Below are 17135 nucleotides of genomic sequence, written 5' to 3'. Positions count from 1 at the left end.
CATTTAAATTATTTTATTATTATCATCCTTTATTGATTCCAGTTTCTTCGATGCAGAAATGCCCTGTGATAATATTTGAGAACAACTAGATGATACGCTTCTTTTTTTTAAAATATCAAGTTGTCATTCTAAGTGTGAAGATACGATGTGAAATTTCAGATTGGGCCCATCTCACAGTGGTTCAGGTCTCAGTCACACAGACCTAGAGACCTGTTGGCACTTATCTAGCAACCACCAGTCATGCGGGAAAAGTGTGTATTCTGTGACTAGTAAGCGAGTGGTTGCTGGAGGTTCCTGACAGTCTCGTGCATAACAAACTGGTAGTAAAGAGGTATATGATGAAGCACTGAAAAGCTCCTTGTGATTGCTGTGGTCATTACTAGGCTACAAGTAGTTTGCATAGATGTTTGCAGTTTCACTGTAGCTCAGAGAGAAAAAGATAGAATGTCTATTTTGCAGAATAGACATTTATTTTCCTAGTGATCAGTGGTCGCCAGGGGGTTGTTGACTGGTCTTAATGAGGTCTTAATCATCATATATTTCCAACTGCATATCAACTTGAAATAAAAAGAAATTGTGACGTATTGTCTTGTTGTTCAAGTAATTAATACAAATAGATTTAGATTTAGACACCTTTCTGGTTCTAGGGACACAATTACATTAAAAAAAACTCCAGGATCAGGATTTAGATCGGCTTCAGAAAGCTAATTACTTCTAACAAACTGGTCCAGTTGCATAACATCGTTGGAAGAGGGGATAGATTAGTTTTAAGAATATGATTACTGCTGCAAAGCTAAAGATCAACCAGTTTGTTCAATCCCTGTCTGTCTGTACAAGTGGGACAGGCGATGAATCACGATTTTTCTGATATCAAAAAAATTGGCCTGAAGCAAATAACAACTTTTCATTTTGTAGAGTAGCTTCTTCATCTTTAATACATCTTTTAGCAGCAGAGTAGAGGTCAGTAGCTGCAGCAAGAGCTCCAGCTCAAGTTATTTTCTGTTTACTTACTGCAGTTTGAAGATGTTCCCAAGCTCAGGACGAGGGCACAGACTATCCAAGAAGTTCCGGTAAACTTCAAGTGTTAAGTCTTCCAGTTTGATGCTGTCACCCTGTCAAATACAAAGAACATGGGCATTAATTATTGATAATGCCAACTGCAAAATATAGTTCAAAACCCTTTTTAAAATGCAACTTTTCCTCCAACATGTCTTCTTCAAAAACAATCTTTCTGTGCTCACAGGAATATTCAATGTGTGATTCATGTAAAATCAACACCACTTTGTTTTGAATTGGAAGTGGCTGCTTGAAAACTTGATGACCCAGATATCTGAGCTTATTTCACCCATCCATGCACTATGAGTCATTCTGGACAAAACCAACAGACAAAAGCTTCAACAGAAAACAGAAAACTGAGAAGAAAGAATAAAGAGAAAAAGAGAGAAAAAAACTAAATACTTTGTGAGTCTAATATGTAGTTATCCATGAAAAGAGAACAGCTTTTCATGTGTGTCTTTCATTCCCTGCCACCTATAATAATCCAAACTAACTGAAGTATTTACCCGTCCATAGGGCAGTTTGCAGCTCTCCAGGGCATTCTCGACTCTTTTTCTGTCCGATGAAAACAGCCGAACAATACTGAAACAGACAGTGGTGCAACAATATTATGATCATTCCACCAACCCAAAACTCATTTTTTTACTTTCCGTAAGAACCTCTACATATTCTTCTCTCCAACTAATGGGCCGACATTTACGGTGCTAATCCTCCATAACGGTTCTTGAAATGCAACTATTCCCCGTGTACGCAATTTCACTTTGGCAAATCTCACCCTCTTCACTTGAGCCCAAAGCTTCGACTGTGCAAACTGTCAAACCGTGCGGGCTTTCTTAAAACTCTACTCCCTCGGCTTCTTAGATATCAGCTGACCTTAATTCGGCTCTCAGTTTGCTTCTAAAATACAGCTTCCTGTCATAACTGTATTATCCATCTCATGCTCTGGCAGTGGTTGATTACCAGGTCAGTGCTGAATTAAGCACCTTCATGAATCCTGTCCCTGTTTTTGCTTCCCCAAGTGCACATGGAATTAAGTTTATTTTTGGAAGCAAGGGACAGGAAAGAGCAAAGTTAAAGTTTGTGCGTGTCTCTGAAGATTTCTTCAGGCTAATTCCTCACGTTCCCAACCATATACTGTAACATGTGCCTCAAAGCAAATGCTTGGGTAAAACCACTGAGTGAGGCTTGGGGACCTAATAATCATCGGGAACTCACTTCTTGACAGGAATTCTCCCCTCTGCATTCGGCTGAAGAGTTAACTTGATGTACCTGAAGCAGAAAAATTAGAGGGTGTCAGTTTCAAAGGGTGAAGTAGCAAAAGTGGTCGGGCAAATGGGTCAATGTTGTGTGTGAATGAAGCACTTTGTAAAACCATTAAGATTAAAAGATGTGCAGAAAATAGGTTTCAAAAAGGTGTCAGGAAGCAGCAGGGATGATTAAGTTTATCACAAAAGACTCAGTATTTTTTTTATTAACCTCCAAACTCCACAAATCCACATCTGTGCTTCCCTTTAAGCCATATACTGTTTAATAAAACAAACAAGTGCGTGCAGTGATGAATGTGTGCGTACTCACGCTTTCAGCAGACTCTGGTCTCGGTTGAGATTGTGGCTCAGCAGGTTGGAAGACAGAGAAAACAGTTCCTCACACCACACCTACAAAAAAACGAAACACAAAAACAGTCACACACTGCATCATCATTATCATCACAATTAGTCATGGTCACGGTCGCTTTAATGAGCTCAGCACCTTGGCTTCGTCCTCCTGCGAAGCGATGAAGTTAAGCTGGTTGACGTTTACAAGGTCTGAAGCCGTAACCACGGTAACCATGCGGTTCTCCAGCCTACCAACCAGGTTTCCCACATCGAGCAGCTCCCGCAGCTTAGCCTCCTATTGGATGACACAGAGTGAAAGCTGTCAGTGGAATCAGAGCCACGAGGGAGGCATGCACTGTAGAGAGGAGACGGATGAAAGTGAGGGGACCTGGAGGGATGCGGGGACGGCTGAGACCATTTGAGGCAGTTTATTTGCATCTATTTTTACCCAGTGTGACATGTTGTTTGCAACATACAGTGTGTTATATGTGTAAAGAGAGTGCAGGCTGAACTTGATAGTAAATCAGGCGATCAAACAGAGAAAGATGTTTTTGTGGAAAGTAAGGAAATAAAAATTATTTAATGTTTGTCACCTTCCTCAAGAGGGGCTCCACATTTTCTCCAGTTTTTCTGACTGAAGAGGGTCTCATCATCGCTCATGCAAGTCTTGAGTTTCCACTTATTTTTTTATTTTCTAGTAAAATGGGAAATAGGCACAGCGACTCATTGAAACTTGTGCAAATATACAGGGAGTGCAGAATTATTAGGCAAATGAGTATTTTGTCCACATCATCCTCTTCATGCATGTTGTCTTACTCCAAGCTTTATAGGCTCGAAAGCCTACTACCAATTAAGCATATTAGGTGATGTGCATCTCTGTAATGAGAAGGGGTGTGGTCTAATGACATCAACACCCTATATCAGGTGTGCATAATTATTAGGCAACGTCCTTTCCTTTGGCAAAACGGGTCAAAAGAAGGACTTGACAGGCTCAGAAAAGTCAAAAATAGTGAGATATCTTGCAGAGGGATGCAGCAGTCTCAAAATTGCAAAGCTTCTGAAGTGTGATCATCGAACAATCAAGCGTTTCATTCAAAATAGTCAACAGGGTCGCAAGAAGCGTGTGGAAAAACCAAGGCGCAAAATAACTGCCCATGAACTGAGAAAAGTCGAGCGTGCAGCTGCCAAGATGCCACTTGCCACCAGTTTGGCCATATTTCAGAGCTGCAACATCACTGGAGTGCCCAAAAGCACAAGGTGTGCAATACTCAGAGACATGGCCAAGGTAAGAAAGGCTGAAAGACGACCACCACTGAACAAGACCCACAAGCTGAAACGTCAAGACTGGGCCAAGAAATATCTCAAGACTGGTTTTTCTAAGGTTTTATGGACTGATGAAATGAGAGTGAGTCTTGATGGGCCAGATGGATGGGCCCGTGGCTGGATTGGTAAAGGGCAGAGAGCTCCAGTCCGACTCAGACGCCAGCAAGGTGGAGGTGGAGTACTGGTTTGGGCTGGTATCATCAAAGATGAGCTTGTGGGGCCTTTTCGGGTTGAGGATGGAGTCAAGCTCAACTCCCAGTCCTACTGCCAGTTTCTGGAAGACACCTTCTTCAAGCAGTGGTACAGGAAGAAGTCTGCATCCTTCAAGAAAAACATGATCTTCATGCAGGACAATGCTCCATCACACGCGTCCAAGTACTCCACAGCGTGGCTGGCAAGAAAGGGTATAAAAGAAGAAAAACTAATGACATGGCCTCCTTGTTCACCTGATCTGAACCCCATTGAGAACCTGTGGTCCATCATCAAATGTGAGATTTACAAGGAGGGAAAACAGTACACCTCTCTGAACAGTGTCTGGGAGGCTGTGGTTGCTGCTGCACGCAATGTTGATGGTGAACAGATCAAAACACTGACAGAATCCATGGATGGCAGACTTTTGAGTGTCCTTGCAAAGAAAGGTGGCTATATTGGTCGCTGATTTGTTTTTGTTTTGTTTTTGAATGTCAGAAATGTATATTTGTGAATGTGGAGATGTTATATTGGTGTTACTGGTAAAAATAAAGAATTGAAATGGGTATATATTTGTTTTTTGTTGCCTAATAATTATGCACAGTAATAGTCACCTGCACACACAGATATCCCCCTAAAATAGCTAAAACTAAAAACAAACTAAAAACTACTTCCAAAAACATTCAGCTTTGATATTAATGAGTTTTTTGGGTTCATTGAGAACATGGTTGTTGTTCAATAATAAAATTATTCCTCAAAAATACAACTTGCCTAATAATTCTGCACTCCCTGTATATGGAAATACAGTATATAAGGGAAAATCAGAGTCTGTACAATTCTAACAAGGCTGAAAGCCAACACTGGGTATACACAGCAACCTCTATTCTTCAGCGCAGCCTGAATTCTCCTAGGCAAGCTTTCAAGTAGTCTTCAGGAATAGTTCTCCGGGCTTCTTGAGGGAGATTCCTCTTGTTCCAGTCAAGATGATACACGGTGTTTCAATGATGTTGAGGTGCGGGCTCTGGAGAGGCCATTCCTACTATATGCCATCTTACTGATAGTGTTATGTTGTATGTTTTTCTGTCTAAGACTGAAAGTGTGTTTGTGAACACTGCTGCCAGATGCTTTTTAGATGCTACTGTCTGGTTTGTGACTGAAATGCAGTCCCAGGACATGATGGATTCTCCACTGGTTCCATGATCCTCTTGGGGAAACTCCCATAGGGCTTAAAATCTGGGACTCTCCACCAGTTACTCTTAGAACTGAAGAAGCTTCTCTGATGAGAGGTGAAACATCTTCAAGGAAACTTAAAGAAGTCCAGACACTTTTCTTTCCAAGCTCCTTAGACTACCATGACCTGGGTGACTGAGAACCTTCACAGACATTTCAAATTTGGTTTGTGTAATTTGGCACATCTCAGACTTTTCTCCTGGTTCCTTTCTTTGGTTTTTTCTTGACAGCCACCCTTCAATTAATACTATTTCTATGAGACTTTGGGGAACCAATCAACTGTCAGGTGTCAAGTCTTCTACATTTTTATTTTAATTTCTTAAGGACAATACTTTCAGATACTGTTTATCTGTTGTAAATAGTTTTTTGACCTGACGTTTTTTCTTTTGCCCTCCATTTGTTCACTTTCCTCAAATATTTTACGGATACACTATGTACACCAGTCAATAGCTGGAGAATTATTGCTCAAGACCATTTTAAAAAGTACTAAAAAGTCTGGTGCCTTGGAAGCAAAATGTAAGAAATGAGAGGCCAGTTTGGGAGATCAGTATAGTCTTGCATTCTGTTAGTACCATGGTCTGGTGGGTTAAACGTTATGCTTAAATAGTGCTGCCGCATGTGTAGATTTCAGGAAAGTTGAGTTTACATGTCTACCAGTGATTTAAAGCACATCATTCACATTTCCTTAAAGAAGTTTGTTGCCTGATGGCAAAGAGGTCCTGGGTTCAAATCCATCAACCAGACTGGTGCTTTTCTGTGTGCCTGTGTGGGTTCTCTCTGGGTATTCTGGCACCCCACTACATGCATTTTAGGTTAACTGAATCAACATTGCTTGTAGGCTTCAAAGTAATTGTGAATGGTTGTCTGTCTCTTAGCCCTGATGGCAGGTGATCTGCCCAGTGTGTGTATGCCACGAGGTGATGGCACACCAGCCATGTCTCCTTTTGCGTACTTATTGAGGAAAGATGTGAAATCACTGATTTTTAAAAAAAGGTTTTCCAGGGGTTCGGTTTGTTAAATGTTTTTGCGTTTTCCTTTTGTTGCTTCGGTTTAATGTTCAATCTTGTGATTATTCCGTTAAATTCCCTCCTCACATGGTGGCACATCATTTTCAGGATGACAAAGTAAAAGCAGGGGTAGAGGAGGACCAGAGGGAGGAGATTATTAGAGACTTATGAGGCAGTCACAGTAACAATCAAGGATTAAAATCATTAAGAAACCCAGTCAGGCAAATATTATGGCTGCCCTCGAACAAAATACATCAGATGCTTTGCTATTTATGAAAGCAAAGCACAAGTCTTCTATTGAAGTAGGAAGCAAAGCAATAAATATAACATAAACGATAGTAGGTAACAGAAATAAAATCTAAAGTACTTCATGGTAGTACAGAAAGAAAAAAGAGGCAATAAAAAACATCAACTTATTATTAAAGCACGAATGCCGTAATGTCAGCTACAAAAAGTAATGCAAACGTTAAGTCAAATATTAAAAATTTCATGAATAAAACATCACATTCTGCTGCATAAGAGGAGCAACTGTTAGGTGAGAGGTCACTGGCTACATACAGAGATGCAGTAGGAGGATTGAAAATTGCAATGCAGGAAGGACACAGCATACATTTCACACGTGCAGAGTCAAGTAGAGGTGAATATAAGCAGAGAGATGACAGTACCTTGGGTGTTTTCGTGCTTCTGCCTGTTCTGACATCTTTTACCAGGGTCAGGTCCAACAGCTCTGTGTCCTAATGAAAACACACCCACACATAGAGCACACACACACTCACGCAGTCAGCTGTTATCTGGGAGCTAAAGGCCTCCTGCTGTTTCCTGTTAAGGATTTAAGCCGACCTGGAAAGAAAGTGTGCATGTATGTATGTGTGTGCAATGGTATGCTGTCTTATATGCTTGCTTTTTTCATACCTTTTAAAGATATCCACCCAGCCTTTGACTATACATTGTATCTCTACAGTTCTTGTGTATGAATACATAACCTTAACATTGGCAAGCCTCTTGATTAACAAAGCTAAAAAAAAAAAAAAAAATTTCAACATTCTTGGAATTGTGTGTAAAAGAATAAAAACAGCTAATTCCTGAATAGCACACAGTTTGTGCTTCTCATGTATTTTCATACTTTCAGGTGACAAAGCTAACCCCTGGGTTTTTGAACGTCTGGGTGGCCACTTATGATCGCAAGGCGATTGCACAAGTCACCTGATGGGAAGCAATCTGTCTCCAAATAATCACGGTCTAACTCAGACTGACTCACTCTCAAACAGGTTGGGGAGGCTTTGCAAGTAATTGATGTCTAATTTATGAACACTGACAGTTTGCCAATGTGTTACAACCAATCTGAATCAGTCTGTGCTGCTGAGTGCAACTTGTCTGCTGTTCATGTCTTTGCAGCAGCTGACTCGACTCAGCTGGTTGACAAACTAGCTGTATTTTGGTTATATCCTGAAATAAAAGCTGGAATGCTGAGTGTTTATGCCATTCTGCAGTTAAATCACCATCTTGCAGCAACTACCTCATTATTTGTGGAGGCCTTTATTAATATTTGTTTCAAATCTATGTGGTTCTGATTTGACTGACTTTGAATGTAAGTATTTACTGTACTTTTCTGTTTAATGCAAATTTCTCTGTATGTAGATGGCAACAGAGTTGCTATTTTCACTGCTTTATCACAATAAATCATCATATTATCACAAAAAGTTTGCATGTAATTACCAACCTGTTGCTATTTAACTGTAAGCTAACTCAGACTGATATCTGACCAAGTCAGTGTAACTATCATTTGAAGACAGGAACTGGCTGTGAGTGGTCACAAACTTCAAAGCAACCATTTCAAAGGTAAGAAAACTGTAAAATCATTACACATGGTGGGAATCATTTTGGCTCTGCTATGATCTCCAACTGCAGCATTTAGTATATCTTTTTCTCTGCATTCCAAAAACATAACTGGTTATTGTTAGCACAGTGAACCTGAATGTTGTAAATATGTATGCAGTTTCTGTAGTAGATAAAGGTCACAGACAAGATTATGTGGAAGCAAGATATTTAGCATCTTATAGCAAAACATAACATAGCATAGCAAAAACAGATCAGACTAACAGCTAGACTGTATTGGTTATATTTTTGTGTATAAAAAAATAATAAAATTGCTTCACAGGTGCACAAAAAATGATTCAGACAACATTTAATCAAACTTAAAATGGAAAATTAATTTAAAAAAACAATCTTCATTAGCAAATTAATTTAGTCAAATGTGCATAAAATAAGAAGGTAATGAAACATTTAATGATTCATCTTTGATTCAGAATCTAGTCTGAAAAAAGTTCCAGTTTTAATGACTGAAATACTGAATATTGATGAGTCACCAAATCAATTAATGTCACTTTTTGAGGTTTCAAGCTTAATTTGTTCCTCATCATTTAATATCTACAGCCAGTCTAAGAGAATTATATCTAAGACAGCTGATTTTTGTGCTTAACCTTGTTTTGGTCGGTCCAGTAGAGGTAAAATCCATGTGGATCCACATGCAGAGTCACTGGAGTGACAGTGGACAAATCCTAGGGAGACAGGTGGAGAGAATGAAAATAACCGTAAAACATCATAAAAACTCAAGCGAAAAATCATTTACGTAGCTAATGCACTCATAAAAATGTTCTACTTTCTACTTGGTAGGGCGAGAAAATTATGTAAGAATACACTTGTCTGTGGTGGCATGAAGTGATAGTGATTCATACTGTAAGTGTCCAGAATCTTATTTTACTACTCACTACAGCGTGACCTCTTTTAACCAGGGAACACTAAGCGATTTCATTTTCATGTTACAGAAGTTCTTTTCAGCTGTCATAACACTAACTATCTATCCATATTAACCCACCATGATAGTTCCTAATTGGCTCCAGGTGGATTCAGACAGAGCAGCTCTTCTGATGTTTTGCTGTTTGAAAAGTCATAGCATTTTATACACAGCAGGTGTCTCAGAGGACCGGTTTCTGTGGCTAATTACTGGTTAAAAATAAAAGCACCTTGAAGCCTGGTGTAAATATCTGGTATTGAATGGACAAAAATAATACTTACTAAGTATTTTTTATATGGGGTTAAGCAGTTTGAATCCCCCAAATTATTTGATAAACTGATGTTTTGAAGCTTGCAGCCAAATTGAATATGCTTCAAGGGAGTGCAAAGATTTGTGACTATGTAAAGCTTTGAATCTATACAGTTTAGTAAAAGTTTAATCAGAGTGGTTTCAGTTGCTTTTCTGCAAAACAGAGATAGGGTTGGAGTGACTTTATTACAGGTACTGATGGAATCTTTTAACAGTTTCAGTTGCCATGAATCAAACAAAAAGGTTCAAAAGATTTAATGTGACAGATCAAAAATAAGTTAATAATCAAAAATAAAGCAACTTAAGCTGTACAAAATCAATAATAACAGCAAAAAAGTCTAAATATCGAACAACACAAACATGCCAGTGACGCCAGAAGAAGACAGCATAGCATCAAAAATTAAAGCTGAAATTTGTCATTTTTGCAAAGTTGGTGAAGCAAACTTAAGACTTCTTTATAAAGTTGATTAACCTGCAGCTTTTGTAACCGGGGAGCTGTGACTTATAGTTATAGTTACAACAAGACAATTCAACCAAAAGGTTTTAGACATCATATCATATTGACAGTATATGTTAAATTGAATCCAATATTTTTGCTGGTTCAGTAATAGGAGATTCAATGAAATAATGAAGGCTACTAAAGGATTATTGTATAATAAAATAATAATAATATTGTTAAGTTGACTAATGCTGTTAAAGATTATAGTTGTAACATTGGTTGCTTTCGACCTCTCGAGTTATAAATATCAACATGTCAGAAATGAGAGAGATGGGAAACTTTGCTGCTTAAATAAACCACCAAACTGCATGTCATTAATGTATGATCTGAGCAGAGTGAAGCATGATACCATGCAGCTCAACTCATCTGCTTAAACTAGCTCACCGGCTTTGCTTCTTCCTATTCCATACCAGCACGGATTGGACTGATTTCTCTCCACTTTCAAATCTTTTGTTCTCATTGTCCTAGAACACTGAATCTTCCTAAAAGGGCACACACAAACAAAGACTATGGCATGCCAGTGCCTTCTCATCCCGGGGCTTGTAATGCTACATTTTACTGGATGCCTCCATGCTATGCGTAATGTGTCCTTTGTTGTTGGTACCTTGACACGGACTTGAAAACAATCTTGTCTGAGGCACAGGAATAAGATGTTCCAATACAATTTAATGTTACATCTAATTAATATAGTGCTGTCCACCTTCTTATAAGCTAAACCTTAATTGATTTGATGCTCAAACCCAACAGCTGTATTATCTGTGTGCAGAACAAGAGCAGGGAGGTGTGAAACAGTGACAGTTTCCCACTTCCAGCATGAATCTTTTGCATCTTTCACAGCTGCACACAGTAGTGAAGGCTTTAGCCTAACAAGGTTCTGGACTCAGTTACTGTGAATGGATATCAGTTTTGTAGAAGTACAAAACTGCTCAAACTGTTTTGTTAATATGTAAAAATTATTAACAGGAACAGAGATCTATTTAGGTATTAGTTAAATGAAAACCATAAAAAATGCCTGGCACATAGGTTAATTGGGCTGCTGCTTTATACTATACACTGCCAGAAAACCAGTACATGGTTAGGGTTAGGAAAAGAGTATAGGTAAAACACACCCACTTGAAAAAAGTAGCTCATACTATTGACATGTGGGCTAACTTGCGTATAATCGACCCATACACCCGCATGAAATGATGCCCCAGGGACAACTGGAAAGGTTAATGTAGTTTGGCAGCTTGTAGCCATGACAGGCAAAATATCCGTTAGCAAAGTAAAAGGGTATAGGCTACTGAAATAAACTAATCCCCTCTTTGAGGAAAGCAGCTGAAATCAATACCAACAGAAGCTAAGGGCACTGATGACCAATTCAGATTCCTTTATTGTCATTCAGTCAATAAATCACAAGTGCATTGCTGAACAAACTTACAAGCACAGAAAAATCACAATAAAACAGAACCAGGTTTAAAAAATCTGTCTATTAACCACTGAATAATGGACAAAAAAAATTAAATAATATGAAAAGGTATGAAATATATTTTAGGGATACAAATGCAAAAAAGAGCCTGGAATATCCACTAGTGGCCAAAAGTCCACCACAAGGAAGGAATACCACCTAATAAACCAACTATTATCACCTATCACAGTAACTAAATACAGTAACTGAACAACACTAAATTAGTCACTGAATTCTAAAATTTCCCATATTTCTTCAGAATCTTTAGAAAAGAACATATGTTCTCCTCATACGTAAAAAGCTGTGAATTGTGAGTGAGAATAATGGAATTTATTGATTTAAGATTTAAGCTGGACTATTCCAGATGTCACAGGGAGAAAAGAAAGGTATCCTCGTCAGTTCTATCATTATAACTTGTCTTTAGTCCCAGCTCAGAATGTTGCACCTTAATTTAATGGTGCAAAATTATATACAGGGGTACACAATAATTTAAATAATTAATTGTTTGCATGCATGGAAAATGACTAGCATTAAAACTCTTACTAAGGCTCTTACTAAGACGGTTTGTCTGTCACACATCAGCATCTGCTTTTCATGTGGCACAATTGCTAACCTCGGCAACACTATATTTCTATGGTACTTCTTTTTCTCTTTGTTTTCCTGATCGTACACAAACTGTTTCATAATGCTAGTCAATAAAATCTGGCAAAGCTATACCTCTTACCTGCTGTGCTATAATTAATATAGCTATTCAAAAGGGCATATATTTAACCCTTGGAGGGACTTTTTACTCCATCCCTATTTCTCAGAAGGCACAGGAACCAGCTTGAGCTCAGTCCTCTAAACATTAGATGTCCATACTTATAAAGTTCTTCACATTCTTTTGCAGGATTTTTGTTTTCTTGAAAGTGTTAACACAGCCTACATTTGGAAGAAGAAAAACCAGAAGAAGAAGAAGCTCAGAAGCTGGTTAACTAGCTCCCTGGTTGTCACCTGTTGCCATAGCAACTGATTCTATTTTTCATAAAGCCCGGCTCTACATGTTTGAGAGATTCAAATATCAAAACACACACACACACGCACGCACGCACGCACGCACGCACGCACGCACACACACACACACACACACACACACACACACACACACACACACACACACACACACACACACACACACACAGTTCTTAAGTACTTCTCCATAAGTATGATCCATGACATTATAAAGCTCAAGGCAGTGATAATAAACACACACACACACACACCTGATCTGTTTAGGTGCTGGTAACCATGTCAGTTACCATGGCAACCGGACAGCATTTTTTTCCCTCCTCATTGTCAGCACTCTGTACTTCAGCATACCAACACACACACATGCACACAGAGGAACACACACAGCTCTGCAAATACCTTGTGTTTGACTGTGCTCATGAAGGGCACAGGAGTAAGTATGTGTGGGCTTTATACACACACAGTACATGAATACTGGTGGATAGAAGACTGATCAGAAACACATTTCAGACACACACCTACATACACACACACACTATCTGCCTCACTGGTAAGATCCACAGGTACTTACTGCCAAAGCTCAATCAGCAAATGAATAGTAAACACATCTGACAACATGGCACATTTCCTCCTCTTCCTCCTCAATTTCTCACGCTCCACATTAATTCAGCTAGTTTCAATTCTTTGACTGTTTCCTCAGCCTCCTTATTTTTTTCAAGTAGTAGAATTAAATAAAACTATTTGCTTGTGCTTGAGGAAAATCAGTCCTTACCTCATCCCATTTAATGAAGTTGCTTCCGTTCCTCAGCGTGTGAGAGACGGAAGGAGGTTGGAGTTTCAACGCGTGGACCCCCGGCTGAGCACTCGCCATGGCTTCACACACACATTAACCCTCACTTTCTCTCTCTCACACACATGCACGGACTAGAGATGCTCAGATGCAGGAATGCTGCATGTCAGTCATGTCCGAGCTGAGAACTCCTCAGAAGTCAGGCATAGATGCTCAGCTGCAGCAGCATCCTCTCCTCTTCTGAAGAAGAGTCTTGTATTTTGTATTTTGTCTTTGCTTTATCTTTGTTCACTCTTAATTTTTTTTTATTTGAGCCCTTCTTCTCTTTCTCCTTTCTTTCTGCTCTGTGCCTCTGTTCTCACACCTCTTTTTTCTTATTCTTCCCTCCTCTCTTCTTTCTCCCTCCCTCTTCTTGTCTCCCCCTCTCTCTGTTGGTGCTGCATCTCACAGAGAGACAGACTGAAACAGATGCCTTCGTGGGAGACAGGATATGTGTGTGTGTGTATGTGTGTGTGCATGCACTGCCTCCACAATTTGACTCATCGGCGACATGCGCACAACGGCAGCTTCCCACAGATGGGGGAGGGGTAAGAGAGGGAGAGCCGGAGCGACAGGGAGAGCGAGGGAGATAGAAAGAAAGAAAGAGAGTGGGAGAGATGGAGAGAAATGAGGAGAGAAGAAGAGGAAGGAGGGAGAAAGAAGAGGAGAGAGAGAATAAAGAGCTAGAGGGAGAAAAGAAAAAGAGAGTGGGCGTTTTAGTGGAGGGTGAATCAAACCAAACCAGGATTATAGTCAAATGAGGCCAGTTTTGAATACACACTATATTAACAGCTATATTATGTGCTTCCTATACCAAAGGCATTAAATCTATTATAACAGCCTCTGCTGGTATGGGTAGGTTCGTCATCATGCTGTGAAGCTACGGTGCAGGGATTTGAACATCAGTCAGGTTTGGTGCTGATACTGTGTCATGAGGCTTTTACTTAGACTTTTTACTTAGGTTTGGTTGAAGATTTGGCGACGTGCTGGTAACGAGTCAGCTTGTTTACAGCCAGCTTTAAATTTTTGGTTTCTTTTGTTAGTTTGATTACTCAACTGCTTAAATTTTATTCAGGCTTACACAACAGAAAAGAGTAGGAGTAGGATCAGCCCTCCCGAGCTATGATCCCCCCCCCCCCCCCCCCAAGCGCCACCCCACCAAAGACATTGAAGTACAGTACTGTTCATCTTACAGTCCACATTGGATGAGAGCACAGATCAGTACCAATGGGAATGTAACTGAGTACATTTACTTCAGTGCTTGTACTAGTATTGTGCTTAATATACTTATTGCACTTGCTACTAATTGCACATACTTATTAGTATTGCTGTAGTTACTTGGGTATTTTTCAGATTCATTGGATCATTTTAGATAAAGCTATAGTGCTATACATAGCTAATTAAAAACATCAACAGCTGTAACATTAAATATATACACACATCAATAAACTGCTAATTTTAATCCAATAATATCATAAATAGGATTCTGAAAAGTGTAATTTTGAGTGAACTATTAGCTACTTAAGTAGAATTATAATTTGTACATAACTGAAAAAGTAAAAAGTCTAAATACCTTTTTCCACTTTGCTTTAATAAATCTAATAAAAACAGGGTTGCAGATGAGCTTTATAATTTTAGTGTGTACACCAGTTTTCTACACATACACCCACCCCCTCTGCATTCTGGGTTCAAGCATATCACCCCATTTAAAAATTGCATATCTTTTAAATGTAGTCTTCGGTATAAACAAACATTTCCAATGTGATTTATAGAATTTTAAAAATTACATTTTACACATTTAATACATTTAATACAAGCCAGCTTTGTGCTCAGGGGAACGGTGAAGGTAAAAGCAGAAACAGAAATCCCCAAGCTGTTGTCACGAAGCTGGGAAAAGCTATATTATATCACTGTGTGCTGTAGAATTTAGGTTTTCCTTAACAGAGACCATAGGATTGTGGCCAAAACAGTTAAGCAGCAAAAGTATCTAGAATGTAGGAGTTTCCACAGACACAAAATACACAGCATTACTTTCTTTGTATTTTTATGGCTGTGATTTTTATGTTTACAAACACAGCTAATTATAACAGAGGAAGAAAGAGAGTGGGCGAGATGGTGAATGTTGAATAACTGAATATTGGATGATATGAAGGAAAAAACAGAACAATTGAAGACAAACAAGCACAAATCACCGACAATGCGTTCCTTCCTCTAAATGCAAAATCTGAAATTGGCAGGTTTGATGCAGTCAAAAAATAATTACCAAAGTGTTAGTGGGAGTGTAATCATTCAGTGGAACAAGAAGCCTATAAGGACATTTAAGGACATAACCTTGTGAATGTCTGCATTATCTGCTCCTGCGTGCTGTGTTTAACAATAAGCGGTAGATCTAAATCCAGTTCTGTTTTCTGAAAAGCAATCTCAGTAAAACATGTCACTAAGTGCTTACAGAGAGGGACACAAAAGAGATACATAAATACAATAAAATGCTCATAAAAATGCATCTCCGGTGATTTCACTGGGAAAGCGGTGGCACAAAAAGGTGAGCTCACACATTTATGTGTCTTTGGAGGGATGAAAAAAATAATTATTCACACAGTGTGCTATTGGAACCATTTTACAATAAGTAGCTGCGTACAGTGCTTACTCTGAGGATTGATTTCCCATTTCAGTAAGAAACAAACAAAAATAATAAAAAGGAGAAGAATGTTATCCCTGATGCTCTATAACTTACAATTCTTATTTTAGGCAGAGCGATTTGGCTGTCGTTTTTATTGCAGAATTAATAAATAAATTAACTTCCACCATATTAATATGGATCCAAGAATCTCCCAGATGGAAACTGGGTAAATAAAACCAAAACTAAACAACACAGTACGTATGGTTAAATATCATGTATCTAAATAAGTTTTTGATGAATTGATCACATAGACTGTATGTAAAAGATGGCTATGGCTTTATTAGTTTTGAAATGTGAATCAGTCATATGTAACTACAAAACAGCTATAGAGCAACAAAACTAAAAGCATTCAGAATAGTTTGTGTGTTGTATCTGTAAGCTGTATATAAAAGAGTTAAGGCTTTGGCTTTGCTTTTCTCTTCTCCAAGGAAAGAGAAAAGTGACCCCAATAAAGTGACTTAAACCTGCATTATTTGTAATTGCCAGCAGGGGGCAACAACTCTGGTGGCAAGAAGGAGACTGAATGTATGCGAGTCTGTGGGAAAATGACTCTATTTCTCCCTTACTTTATAACCTTGATAAACACTTCTTAATGGGTTTATAATCTCAGTCCCTAGCTTCAGGTATTTTTCAGATCATTTTAAGGTATTTTAAGGTATTTTTCAGATCAAATAGAGAAAAGAAAGGAATATAAAATAAGGTGGACCTTCTGATCTGAGTAAATCACTTCCACTTAAACGTTTTTTGTGCCCTAGATTGTCAGTCAGATCTAGCCCTCACTTGCAATAGCCATGTTCAAAGCAACAAGATGCTGACGACATCATATTTTAATGACATTCATATTTTGAGATTGTTGTAGTATTTTCAAGTGTCATTAATGACGTGGATTTAAGATAGCAAGACAGGGAACACTGCCCACCCATTTCTGTTTACCTTAACACATGTACCTCCTATGCACACTTATATATGAAAAATATTTATTTCCATATGCCATTACATAAGTCACAAAAACACAGAGCTTGTTGCAATGCAGCAGTGTGACCCCATAACCTCCACAGGGTCTTACACACTCATGATATGCACTATTTCAGGGCCCACTTTACCAGCTATGCAGCCTCCTACACACTCACACTTCAGTGCATGAAAAGACACGTGCAGAGACTCATGTT

At 38.8% G+C, this 17135-nt stretch overlaps 1 protein-coding gene across 1 annotated transcript in view; it reads right to left on the bottom strand.

The window, feature by feature from the left end:
* plcb1 (phospholipase C beta 1) overlaps positions 1 to 13609 on the bottom strand; it is a 36719-nt gene extending 23110 nt beyond the window's left edge. The window contains exons 1-8 of the mRNA XM_026190125.1: positions 13230 to 13609; positions 8881 to 8958; positions 7066 to 7134; positions 2806 to 2946; positions 2632 to 2711; positions 2272 to 2325; positions 1563 to 1638; positions 1012 to 1112 (exon numbers count right to left, since the gene is read on the bottom strand). Coding sequence (XP_026045910.1) covers positions 1012 to 1112; positions 1563 to 1638; positions 2272 to 2325; positions 2632 to 2711; positions 2806 to 2946; positions 7066 to 7134; positions 8881 to 8958; positions 13230 to 13328 — 698 coding nt within the window. The 5' untranslated portion in view covers positions 13329 to 13609. The remainder of the gene's footprint in view (positions 1 to 1011; positions 1113 to 1562; positions 1639 to 2271; positions 2326 to 2631; positions 2712 to 2805; positions 2947 to 7065; positions 7135 to 8880; positions 8959 to 13229) is intronic.
* Positions 13610 to 17135: the final 3526 nt, after the last annotated feature.

This window comes from Astatotilapia calliptera, chromosome 13, assembly GCF_900246225.1.
Source record: "Astatotilapia calliptera chromosome 13, fAstCal1.2, whole genome shotgun sequence".
Lineage (NCBI taxonomy): Eukaryota > Metazoa > Chordata > Actinopteri > Cichliformes > Cichlidae > Astatotilapia > Astatotilapia calliptera.
Note: the sequence above shows the minus strand (reverse complement) of the source record. Positions and strands in the feature narration are given on the sequence as shown.